This window comes from Myotis daubentonii, chromosome 8 (assembly GCF_963259705.1).
Source record: "Myotis daubentonii chromosome 8, mMyoDau2.1, whole genome shotgun sequence".
Taxonomy (NCBI): domain Eukaryota; kingdom Metazoa; phylum Chordata; class Mammalia; order Chiroptera; family Vespertilionidae; genus Myotis; species Myotis daubentonii.
Genome location: NC_081847.1, coordinates 40,011,506 through 40,024,005, shown reverse-complemented (window position 1 = coordinate 40,024,005; position 12,500 = coordinate 40,011,506). Strand labels below are relative to the sequence as shown.

The 12,500-nt window shown below is 43.2% G+C and overlaps 1 protein-coding gene across 1 annotated transcript; it reads right to left on the bottom strand.

Annotated features, from left to right (window-relative positions):
- Positions 1–7,261: 7,261 nt before the first annotated feature.
- LOC132240194 (mucin-2-like) lies at positions 7,262–12,297 on the bottom strand. The gene is made up of 3 exons (XM_059707513.1): positions 11,175–12,297; positions 9,201–10,991; positions 7,262–8,522 (listed from the first exon to the last, which is right to left on the bottom strand). Exons 1-3 carry the CDS (start codon positions 12,295–12,297, stop codon positions 7,666–7,668), a joined length of 3,771 nt encoding a protein of 1,256 aa, XP_059563496.1. The 3' UTR covers positions 7,262–7,665.
- Positions 12,298–12,500: the final 203 nt, after the last annotated feature.

Below are 12,500 nucleotides of genomic sequence, written 5' to 3'. Positions count from 1 at the left end.
TATGTCTTGGTATGGGCCACATTGGATTCATCTTATTGAATTTCTCTGTGCTTCCTGGATCTGGATATCTGTTTTCTACCCCAAATTAGAAAAGTTTTCGATCATTATTTCATCAAATATTCTTTCTGTCCCTTTCTCTCTCTTCTTCTGGAATCCCTACAATGCAAATGTTAGGATGTCTAATGTTATCCCAGAGATCTCTTACTCAATCCGCATTTAAAAACGTATTTTTTTTTTTTCATTTTGCTATTGTGTTGGGTGATTTTGCTATTCTGTCTTTCAGGTCACTAATCTGTTCTTCTGTATTAGCTAATCCAGCGTCAATTCATTTTAATACAGTCTTCATTTCAGTTATTATATTCTTTATCACTGGTTTTAAAAATATATATTTTATTGATTTTTTACAGAGAGGAAGGGAGAGGGATAGAGAATTAGAAACATTGATGAGAGAGAAACATTGATCAGCTGCCTCCTGCACACCCCCTACTGGAGATGTGCCCACAACCAAGGTACATGCCCTTGACTGGAATTGAACCTGGGACCTTTCAGTCCACAGGCCAATGCTCTATCTACTGAGCCAAACTTGTTAGGGCTATTACTGGATTTTTATTACATTTTCTATTTCTTTGTTGCAGAGCTCTCTGAATTCCTCTATTCTACTCTCAAGTTGTTGAGCATCCTTCATACTGTTTCCTTGAACTCTTCATTATGCAACTAGAGGCCCAGTGCATGAAAATTCATGCACTCAGGGGGTCCCTCAGCCTGGCCTTTGCCTTCTCACAATCTGGGAGCCCTCAGGGGATGTCCAACTGATGGCTTAGAGTGGGCCAGAGTTGCAGCCTGGCCTCCCTCTGCAGGAGGCAACTGGCAGGCCAATCAGGGGACGGTGAGTGGCTGGCCCCATCCCCCCCCATCACCCCTCTGCTGCTGCTGGTCCCTGCCACGCCCCCCATCACTGTCCCCTCCCTCTGCCCACAAGCAAAAAGCAACTGTTTGACCCATATCAGTGATTATTTTCTAATTCCAATTGCACTAGATTCCATTCTGAGTTATTTAAAAATGTCAAATGTGTTTTTATTGATAGAATTTTTTTAAATTCATTGAGCAAATGTTTGTGGAGAACACGGTACATGCCATGCATTTTGGGGGGGCAATGGGGATTTATACAGCAATACATAAAACAGACAAGCATTTGTTTTATTGGAGCTTACATTCTAATCCTATATAATAAAGAGCTCATATGCTAATTAGACCAAACAGCAGAACATCCCGAAGACCTTCCGAGCTAAGCTGGGGCTGCAAGGGCCAGGCAAGGCTGCAAGGGTATGCGAGGGCTGGCCAGGGCTGCGGGGGGCTGCAAGGGCCAGCCAGGCCTGTGAGGGGGTGTGAGGTTTGGCTGAGGCAGCTGGGGCTGTAAGGCCCAAGCCCTTGCAGAATTGCATGCATCGGGCCTCTAGTTTTATTATAATTTGTAGTACATGCATTATTTGACTATTGATTATATACTTCAAAATTCATTTAAATAATAATTGTTTTATTGTGGATAATACTCTGCTTTTATAAATAGACTAGAAGCCCATTGCACAAAGAGATTTGTGCAATAGGCCTTCCCTTCCCTAGCTGCCAGCACTGGTTTTCCTCCGGCACCTGGGACCCAGGCCTTTGCTGCTCCAGCCGGAGCCTTCAGCCTTCGCTCCATGGCTTCGCACCTACTTATGCAAATTAACCACCATCTTTGTTGGGTTAATATGCATACTCTTCTGATTGGCTGGTGAGTGTAGCAGAGGGATGGTCAATTTACATGTTTGTCTATTATTAGGTAAGAAATTATTATGTTCAAACTCAAAGGACCATATACATTTAGGTCAAACTCCAATAAATAAAAGTGAACTCTTCTTACTCCAGCCTGTGTGTGCACTTATAGTGAGCAGGAGTTCATCCATTTTCTAGGGTCTAACATTCCTTTCTGGGTTGACTCTCCTGCTAGATCATTCTTCTCTATGTTGAGTCAAAGTTTTCCTCTCAGTAACTTTGACCTGATTCTGTTTTCTAGAGAGATACACAAAAATAAATCAAATTCTTCTAAATAATAAGTCTTAATTATTTTGGCACCACCATCATGTTCTTCATTATTTAATTTTTTTAAACCCACTTCTTAAAAGACAAAAGTTAGTCATTAGACTTTTACATAAGTCCAATTATTATTTTTAATGGGTGAGGTTTAAAAAAGAAAAAAGAGAGAGAATAGCACTGTAGCACCATCTATGGTAACAAAATGTCACTGCAGCCTCCTCACAGGGTGTGAACACCCGAATGAATACACACTGCACACATCCACCAGAATGACTAGTTTAAAAGGCTGCCAAAGTCACGTTGGTGAGAATGTGCTGTAATCAGAACTCCATATAATGCCCATGAGAATATAGGTAGTTTTCAATTTGTTTGAGAAACTGTTTGGAAGTATCTTCTAACATTGAACATTTTCTTACTCTATGACTCAGCTTTTATTTTCTAGTAAAAGCCTGAAGCAGACTATACATACCAAAAGATATATATATAATAATTTTGCACAGAGCACTGTAGTAATATACAAAACCAGAAATAACCTGAGTGTCTACCAACAAAATAATGGATAAATAAATCATGGTAGTGGTAATACAATAAATTAGTATGCCATGATGATAGTGAAGCAATCATTAGTAGAAGCAAAAATATTCATGACTATCCTATATAATAAAAGCCTAATATGCTAAGTGTCTGGTCATCCAGTTGGCTGTTCAACCAATCAAAGGGTAATATGCTAATGATATGCTAAGGCCGCTCAACCACTTGTTATGAGGTGCACTGACCACCAGGGGGCAGACGCTCCCACCAGTAGGTTAGCTTGCTGCTGGGGTCTGGCTGATTGTGACTGAGCTAGATGGGCCGGACATACCCTGGAGCCCTCCCGCATTCCCTCCTGTGTCCCTCCCTGGCCCTGATCATGCACCAGTGGGGTCCTTTGGCCTGGCCTGGCCTGCGCCCTCTCGCAATCTAGGAGCCCTCAGCGGTTGTCAGAGAGCCGGTTTCAGCTCAATCCCACAGGCCAGGCTGAGAGACTCCACTGGTGCATGAATTCATGTACTGGGCCTCCAGTCACTAATTAAAGTCTGAGCTAAAGATGTCTGACACAAAGGAGTGTCATTCAATTTCTACTATGTTCACAATCAGAGTAATCCGTAGTGTTGAAGATCAGGACAGTTTCACTTTGGGGGAAAAAAAGGAGGTAGTGATTTGGGTGTGGACACAGGGAATGCTGGTAATATTCCTTATTTTTTTTAATTTGGGTGTGAGTATGTACACTTGGTGATAATTCATTGAATATAAATTATAATTGGTGCATTTTCTGTATATATGTTGTACTCAACTAAAAGCTTTTAAAAAAATACTCCTGGTGAGGTTGAAACGGCTCCGGTGAGGTCAAGACGGCCCCAGTGATGTCGGAACGGCCCCGGTGAGGCCGTGATGGCCCCGGTAAGGTCGGGATGGCCCCAGTGAGGCTGGGACAGCCCCAGTGAGGTCAGGACGGCCCCGGTGAGGTTGGGATGGCCTTGGTGAGGCCGAAACAGCCCCAGTGAGGTCAAGACAGCCCCGGTGAGGTTGAAACAGCCCCGGTGAGGCCGAGACGGCCCCGATGGGGTCGGGACAGCCCCGGTGAGGTCTGGACAGCCCCGGTGAGGTTGAAACGGCCCCGGTGAGATAGGGATAGCCCCAGTGAGGTAGAGATGGCCCTGGTGAGGATGAAACGGCCCTGGTGAGGTTGGGACGCCTCCAGTGAGGTTGGGACGGCCCTGGTGAGGTTGAAACAGATAATGGGGACCAGTATAGACTGATTAACAGGAGTAGATGCAGAGGCAGAGCAGCATTGAACAGACTGTCAAACTACAGTGGGAAGCCTGGGGAGGGTTTGGGTTAAGAGATCAACCGAAGGACTTATATGCATGTATATAAGAATAATCAATAGACACAAGACACTAGGGGGTAGGGGAGGCCAGGGGAATGTCAAGGCGGGGGGTGGGAAAGGAGACATATGTAATACTCTTTGTAATACTTCAAGAAATAAAAATTATTTTTAAAAAATACTAATTAGAATATGTTTAAATTTTTAAAAGTATATTGGAAGATTATTTAACTCTAAAAATATTATTTGGTAATAAATTCTTATAATTGTTGCTATTTTCATTTATTGAACAAATATTTGTTATCTACTAGTTACCAGATACACACCCTGGTTAAGCAGAATCAAGGTCTCTGTAGAGATGTGGAACTAGAAAATAGAAAGTTGTGTCTTCTATAACAAAAAGAGAAGAGTCCAGTAGGATTATATTTAATAAAAACTACAAAGTATCATTAATTGGAAAAATAATGGGCTAAAAAGGTAAAATTAAACAGTTTTAATAAAGTGTTATTACATTAATTTCATGTAATTACAGTTGAGTAATCTACCAAAATAGGAGGACAGTACCTCTATAGAACTGACTTGAAAGAAAAGTTAAAAATTATTTCTAATTAGCATAATGGCTATTAAAATATTTGTTTTAAGTTGCTGAAAATACATGTTTCCTTTTGAGTAAGAAGAGCACTTCCTGCTGACTCCCAACCATGTGCTCATGTGCCTACACACTATACAGCCATTCTTTGTTTACAGGTACAATTAACACCAACATATGGCAACTGACTTTTGTTAATGCTTAAAAAAATATTTTCTGATTTCTATCAACCTCATTAACCCCATCCAAGAGATGTAACAAGTCACAATGCCCACGTGGGTTTACTGCTTCAACTATTGGTTATCAGTCCCATCTGCATACTTTTTGAAAATATAGATTTATGGCTCATCCTCAATGATTCTGATTCACTGGGACTGCTTTCCACTTCAGTGGAAGACAAGTACCTACCATGTAAGTTAACACTAACTTAAACTTGTCAATTGTCAAGAATTCTAAATAATAGAAATTGGTAAGTTTATTACTATCTCCATTGCTAGTTTCTTTTTCTGAATAGTCTCTACTATTTCAGCAGATAGCAGGCACAAGTAATTATTTACTCAACATATTTAATTGAGTTGATTTTTAAGATCAATAGAAAACAAGTTTATTAAATTGAAAATAACACACCTATAAATATTACTTAAATTAAAATAATTTAAAGAGAAAATGGAATAAAAATAAATTTACACAATCTTTAAAAATTGTGGTAATACATACACATCTTTAACATACTCTCACCAAATAGAATATCCATTTCCTATTACATATGGAATTTGTATATTAAAGACTAAAACTTTAGAATAATAAATGACTGTATTCATATTTCACTGGTAACATTTTATTGAAACATAACAAGTTTCCAACATAAGTAAATAGATTGGATTTATTTTGTTTGAAAATTGTACTATTTAAAACTTCACAAACTAGAGACTCTTCATATTAAATGGTTAGGTCAAATTAATGTTATTGTTAAATCTTAATGCTGTTTTAGGGGTGAAACTCATTATCATTATGATGACAGTTGAATTGGTCATTAAGTAAATCCTATTTTAGAGCAGTTATTTGTAGTTATATGTTGGTGGTTGATGGCTATGGAATCTATAGTTACCAATAGTAGATATAGGTTCTGGTATGGAAGTAATGACAGTGGATGTTAAGATTTAATTTGCAAGCATCCTAACTACAGCTGTGATTAAAAGGTCATTATGAATTTGCCATTTCTGTCAAGTGGGAGTGATGATGTGATCTACTGTATTTACTATTAATAGAGGCAGTGTTTGGTTCAGATGAATAAGTAATGGATGGCTTTGAATAACATGTCAACAGAAGTTACAGTGCTTATAAATTCAGGTGAAGGGTTTAGTGATAGATATTGTAGTAGTAAGTACAGTAGAAATGATGGTGCATGGAAATGGTAGCATGACTGTGTGAACAATAAATGTGGTGGTACCTACTGTGAAATATGAAAAGTTGCAGTACTAGCACATTTTGTTAATGTTGTCATACTATACACTCATTTGAAGGGGCAGTGAAATTGCTAATTGCATTGTAATAGGTTACTTAGAAGGTGATGATAATTTTCTATTAACAGGTAATATTGGTTATGGAGATTATAAATTCAGCTGAAGTCATGCTATTGTGTCTGTAAAGTCAGTTGGGTTAGCATCTGTGTTGATTTTATTCTTATTGAGGTGTGGCAGTGGAGGTAGAAAATGATGTTTTAGTTGAATCAGAAAGCAAACTAGATTCAGTCACTAATTGAGCCACTAGATTCATATACTTACTGTGGGCAACATACATTCAGTTGAAGAACAAGTATTGGTGTCTGGAGATTCTGTTAAACTGATGCTAATTACACATTCATTTAAATGGAAATTTTTCAAATTTGAGTTGAATTTGTTGAATGGTTTATAGTTGTACCTTAAGCTGGAGTGACAGGGGTTGTCAGAATGGATAAGAAAAAGTTGAAATGGTACTGTAAGCTATAACAGTAGATTCAGTAGAAGTTATTGTGATCACAGGCCCAGTAAATATGCAACTGGTACTCATATCTATAGGTGCAATAGAAAATACAATTGTACTTGTAGTGCAATTCAGATGAAGGCACAATGCTTGCAGTTATGGCAGTAGGTTCAAATTAAAAGATGGCATTCATACTTGTGACAAGGTGGTGGCTGCATAGCAGTTGTAGATTAGATAGAAATAGTAGTAACCATTGGGTCTGAGTAGTAGTATGGGTAACTGTTGTGGTAGGTGCCTGCTGTGGTGATTATAAGTTCAATAGAGGAGCTAGTGGTAGTTGTGATTATGGCCACAGGGGTAGCACTGGCAGTAGTTGTGGAAATCCGTTCTGTTGAAGTGGAGCTGCTGCTGTGGTGGTGGGTTTATTTGAAATGATATCAGTGACTGTGGTGAATATAGGTTTAGTAGAAGCAGTGGTGTTGTCCCACATGGTTGCAGTCTTACAGATAGCACTGGAAATTATTGTGGCAGTTGATTAACTTGAAATGGTGGTAGCAGGTTCAGTAGAAGACTGCCTGGTGGCTGCTGTGTTTGTAGCCTCAATAGAAGTTCTGGCAGTAGGTGTGGTAGTTGGTTTACTTGAAGTGGTTTCTGCTGATAAAGTGGTTGTAGATGGAGTGGAGGCAGTACCGGTAGCTGCTGTGGTTGTAGCCTCACTGGTTATAGGTTCAGTAGAAGCAATAGTGGTGTCAGAAATGGTTGTAGACTCAGTAGCAGTGCTGGCAGTGTTTGTGGTAGTTGGTTCACTTGCAGTGGTTTCTGTTGCCATCATGGTTGCAGATGTGGTAGAAGTGGTACTGGTAGACTATGTGGTTGTAGCTGCAGGGGTACTGCCAACAGTAGTTGTGGTAGTCGTTTTAGTTGTAGTGGGGGCTGCAGTTGTGGTTGTAGGTCCAGATGAAGTATCAATTGCTGTGGTGGTCATAGGTTCTGCAGAAACAGTGGTATCTGATGCGGTTGTAGCCTCAGGGGTAGTGCTGGACGCTGTGGTGGCAACTGGTGCACTTGATGAGGTGACTGTTGTTGTGGTTGCAGGTTCAGTAGAAGTTGTAGCAGTGGCTGTTGTGGTTGTAGCCTCAGTGGTAGCACTGGCAGTAATGGTAGTTGGTCCTGTTTAAGTAGTGGCAGCTGTGCTGGTTGTAGCTTCAGTTGAAGTGGTTTCTGCTGATGTGGCAGTTGTAGATTCAGTAGAAGCAGTAGAAATACTGGAGGTTGTAGCCTCAGTAGTGCTGGCAGTGGTTGAGATAGTTGGTTCAGTTGAAGTAGTAGCTGTTGTGGTGGCTGTTGTAGTGATAGCTGCAGTGGTACTGCTGACAGTTGTGGTAGGTGGTTCTATTGATGTGGTGGCAGATGTAGTGGTAGTAGGTTCAGCTGAAGTGGTGTCTGTTGCTCTTGTGGTTGTAGGTTCAGTAGAAGCAGTAGTGGTGACAGATGTGGTTGTAGCCTCACTGGTAGTGCTGGCTGTAGTTGTGGTTGTTGCTTCTGTTGTAGGTTCTGTTGAAGTGGTAACTATTGCTGTGGTGGCTATAGGTTCAGTAGAAGCAGTAGTGGTGTCAGATATGGTTGTAGACTCAGTGGCAGTAGTGGCCGTGTTTGTGGTAGTTGGTTCACTTGCAGTGGTTTCTGTTGCCATCGTGGTTGCAGATGTGGTAGAAGTGGTACTGGTGGTCTCTGTGGTTGTAGCCACAGGGGTACTGCTAGCAGTTGTTGTGGTAGTTGTTTCAGTTGTAGTAGGGGCTGCTGTTGTGGTTGTAGGTTCAGGTGAAGTAGTATCGGTTGCTGTGGTGGTCATAGGTTCTGCAGAAACAGTAGTGGTCTCTGACGTGGTTGTAGTCTCAGGGGTAGTTGTGGTGGAAGTTGGTGCACTTGACGATGTAGCTGTTGTTGTGATTGCAGGTTCAGTAGAAGTTGTAGTGGTGGCTGTTGTGGTGGTAGACTCGGTGGTCGTACTGGCAGTAGTTGTAGTTGTTGCTTCAGTTGTAGGTTCAGTTGAAGCAGTATTTGTTGCTGTTGTGGTTGTAGGTTCAGTAGAAGCAGTAGTGGTGACAGATGTGGTTGTAGCCTCAGTGGTAGCACTGGCAGTACTGGTAGTGGGTCCTGTTGAGGTAGTGGCAGCTGTGCTGGTTGTAGCTTCAGTTGAAGTGGTTTCTGCTGATGTGGCAGTTGTAGATTCAGTAGAAGCAGTAGAAATACTGGTGGTTGTAGCCTCAGTAGTGCTGGCAGTGGTTGAGATAGTTGGTTCAGTTGAAGTAGTAGCTGTTGTGGTGGCTGTTGTAGTGATAGCTGCAGTGGTACTGCTGACAGTTGTGGTAGGTGGTTCTATTGATGTGGTGGCAGATGTAGTGGTAGTAGGTTCAGCTGAAGTGGTGTCTGTTGCTCTTGTGGTTGTAGGTTCAGTAGAAGCAGTAGTGGTGACAGATGTGGTTGTAGCCTCACTGGTAGTGCTGGCTGTAGTTGTGGTTGTTGCTTCTGTTGTAGGTTCTGTTGAAGTGGTAACTATTGCTGTGGTGGCTATAGGTTCAGTAGAAGCAGTAGTGGTGTCAGATATGGTTGTAGACTCAGTGGCAGTAGTGGCCGTGTTTGTGGTAGTTGGTTCACTTGCAGTGGTTTCTGTTGCCATCGTGGTTGCAGATGTGGTAGAAGTGGTACTGGTGGTCTCTGTGGTTGTAGCCACAGGGGTACTGCTAGCAGTTGTTGTGGTAGTTGTTTCAGTTGTAGTAGGGGCTGCTGTTGTGGTTGTAGGTTCAGGTGAAGTAGTATCGGTTGCTGTGGTAGTCATAGGTTCTGCAGAAACAGTAGTGGTCTCTGACGTGGTTGTAGTCTCAGGGGTAGTTGTGGTGGAAGTTGGTGCACTTGACGATGTAGCTGTTGTTGTGATTGCAGGTTCAGTAGAAGTTGTAGTGGTGGCTGTTGTGGTGGTAGACTCGGTGGTCGTACTGGCAGTAGTTGTAGTTGTTGCTTCAGTTGTAGGTTCAGTTGAAGCAGTATTTGTTGCTGTTGTGGTTGTAGGTTCAGTAGAAGCAGTAGTGGTGACAGATGTGGTTGTAGCCTCAGTGGTAGCACTGGCAGTACTGGTAGTGGGTCCTGTTGAGGTAGTGGCAGCTGTGCTGGTTGTAGCTTCAGTTGAAGTGGTTTCTGCTGATGTGGCAGTTGTAGATTCAGTAGAAGCAGTAGAAATACTGGTGGTTGTAGCCTCAGTAGTGCTGGCAGTGGTTGAGATAGTTGGTTCAGTTGAAGTAGTAGCTGTTGTGGTGGCTGTTGTAGTGATAGCTGCAGTGGTACTGCTGACAGTTGTGGTAGGTGGTTCTATTGATGTGGTGGCAGATGTAGTGGTAGTAGGTTCAGCTGAAGTGGTGTCTGTTGCTCTTGTGGTTGTAGGTTCAGTAGAAGCAGTAGTGGTGACAGATGTGGTTGTAGCCTCACTGGTAGTGCTGGCTGTAGTTGTGGTTGTTGCTTCTGTTGTAGGTTCTGTTGAAGTGGTAACTATTGCTGTGGTGGCTATAGGTTCAGTAGAAGCAGTAGTGGTGTCAGATATGGTTGTAGACTCAGTGGCAGTAGTGGCCGTGTTTGTGGTAGTTGGTTCACTTGCAGTGGTTTCTGTTGCCATCGTGGTTGCAGATGTGGTAGAAGTGGTACTGGTGGTCTCTGTGGTTGTAGCCACAGGGGTACTGCTAGCAGTTGTTGTGGTAGTTGTTTCAGTTGTAGTAGGGGCTGCTGTTGTGGTTGTAGGTTCAGGTGAAGTAGTATCGGTTGCTGTGGTGGTCATAGGTTCTGCAGAAACAGTAGTGGTCTCTGACGTGGTTGTAGTCTCAGGGGTAGTTGTGGTGGAAGTTGGTGCACTTGACGATGTAGCTGTTGTTGTGATTGCAGGTTCAGTAGAAGTTGTAGTGGTGGCTGTTGTGGTGGTAGACTCGGTGGTCGTACTGGCAGTAGTTGTAGTTGTTGCTTCAGTTGTAGGTTCAGTTGAAGCAGTATTTGTTGCTGTTGTGGTTGTAGGTTCAGTAGAAGCAGTAGTGGTGACAGATGTGGTTGTAGCCTCAGTGGTAGCACTGGCAGTACTGGTAGTGGGTCCTGTTGAGGTAGTGGCAGCTGTGCTGGTTGTAGCTTCAGTTGAAGTGGTTTCTGCTGATGTGGCAGTTGTAGATTCAGTAGAAGCAGTAGAAATACTGGTGGTTGTAGCCTCAGTAGTGCTGGCAGTGGTTGAGATAGTTGGTTCAGTTGAAGTAGTAGCTGTTGTGGTGGCTGTTGTAGTGATAGCTGCAGTGGTACTGCTGACAGTTGTGGTAGGTGGTTCTATTGATGTGGTGGCAGATGTAGTGGTAGTAGGTTCAGCTGAAGTGGTGTCTGTTGCTCTTGTGGTTGTAGGTTCAGTAGAAGCAGTAGTGGTGACAGATGTGGTTGTAGCCTCACTGGTAGTGCTGGCTGTAGTTGTGGTTGTTGCTTCTGTTGTAGGTTCTGTTGAAGTGGTAACTATTGCTGTGGTGGCTATAGGTTCAGTAGAAGCAGTAGTGGTGTCAGAAATGGTTGTAGACTCAGTGGCAGTGCTGGCAGTGTTTGTGGTAGTTGGTTCACTTGCAGTGGTTTCTGTTGCCATCGTAGTTGCAGATGTGGTAGAAGTGGTACTGGTGGCCTGTGTGGTTGTAGTCACAGGGGTACTGCTAGCAGTTGTTGTGGTAGTCGTTTCAGTTCTAGTGGGGGCTGCTGTTGTGGTTGTAAGTTCATTTGAAGTAGTATCAGTTGCTGTGGTGGTCATAGGCTCTGCAGAAACAGTAGTGGTGTCTGACGTGGTTGTAGCCTCAGGGGTAGTGGTAGAAGTTGTGGTGGCAGCTGGTGCACTTGACGAGGTGGCTGTTGTTGTGATTGCAGGTTCAGTAGAAGTTGTAGTGGTGGCTGTTGTGGTGGTAGACTTGGTGGTCGTACTGGCAGTAGTTGCAGTTGTTGCTTCAGTTGTAGGTTCAGTTGAAGAGGTATGTGTTGCTGTGGTGGTTATAGGTTCAGTGGAAGCAGCAGTGGTGTCAGATATGGTTGTAGCCTCAGTGGTAGTGCTGGCAGTAGTTGTGGTTATTGTTTCAGTTGTAGGTTCAGTTGAAGTGGTATCTGTTGCTCTTGTGGTTGTAGGTTCAGTAGAAGCAGTAGTGGTGACAGATGTGGTTGTAGCCTCACTGGTAGTGCTGGCTGTAATTGTGGTTGTTGCTTCTGTTGTAGGTTCAGTTGAAGTGGTAGCTATTGCTGTGGTGGCTATAGGTTCAGTAGAAGCAGTAGTGGTGTCAGATATGGTTGTAGCCTCTGTGGTAGTGCTGACAGTAGTTGTGGTTGCTGCTTCGGTTGTAGATTCGGTTGAAGTGGTAGCTATTGCTGTGGTGGTTGTAGGTTCAATAGAAGCAGTAGTGGTGTAGGATCTGGTTGTAGCCTCAGTCGTGCTAGCAGTGGTTGAGATAGTTGGTTCAGTTGAAATGGTAGCTGTTGTGGTGGCTGTTGGTACAGTAGAAGCCGTCGTGGTGGCTGTTGTAGTGATAGCCGCAGTGGTGGTGCTGGCAGGTGTGGCAGGTGGTCCTGCTGAAGTGGTGGCTGCTGTGCTGGTTATAGCTTCAGTTGAAGTGCTTTCTGCTGCTGTGGCAGTTGTATAGTGAGCCGAAGCAGTACTGATAATAGTGGTTGTAGCTTCGGTAGCAGTGCTGGCAGTGGTTGCAGTAGTTGGCCCTGTAGAAGTGGTGGTTACTGTGGTGGTGGTGGGTTCAGTTGACATGGTAGCTTCGGTGGTGGTTGAAGGTTCAGTAGAAGTTGTAGCAATGGCCATTGTGGTGGTAGCCTCAGAGGTAGTGCCAGAAGTTGTTTTGGCTGTTGGTTTGCCTGACGTGGTAGCTGCTGTGGTGGTTGAAGATTCAGTGGAAGTAGTCCTGGTGGCTGTTGCGGTTGAAGCCTCCGTGGTAGAGCTGGCAGTTGTGGTAG

Coding starts and splice junctions, on each gene's coding strand:
- LOC132240194 (XM_059707513.1), bottom strand. CDS start 12,297: ATGTCAACTGAACCCACCACCACCACAGTAACCACCACTTCTACAGGG. Junction 10,992..11,174: donor TACAACCACACAGGCCACCA/GTACCACTTCTA, acceptor CTACAACAGAAG/CAACAACCACAACTACAGCC. Junction 8,523..9,200: donor TACAACCACAGAGACCACCA/GTACCACTTCTA, acceptor CTACAACTGAAG/CAACAACTACAACTACTGCC.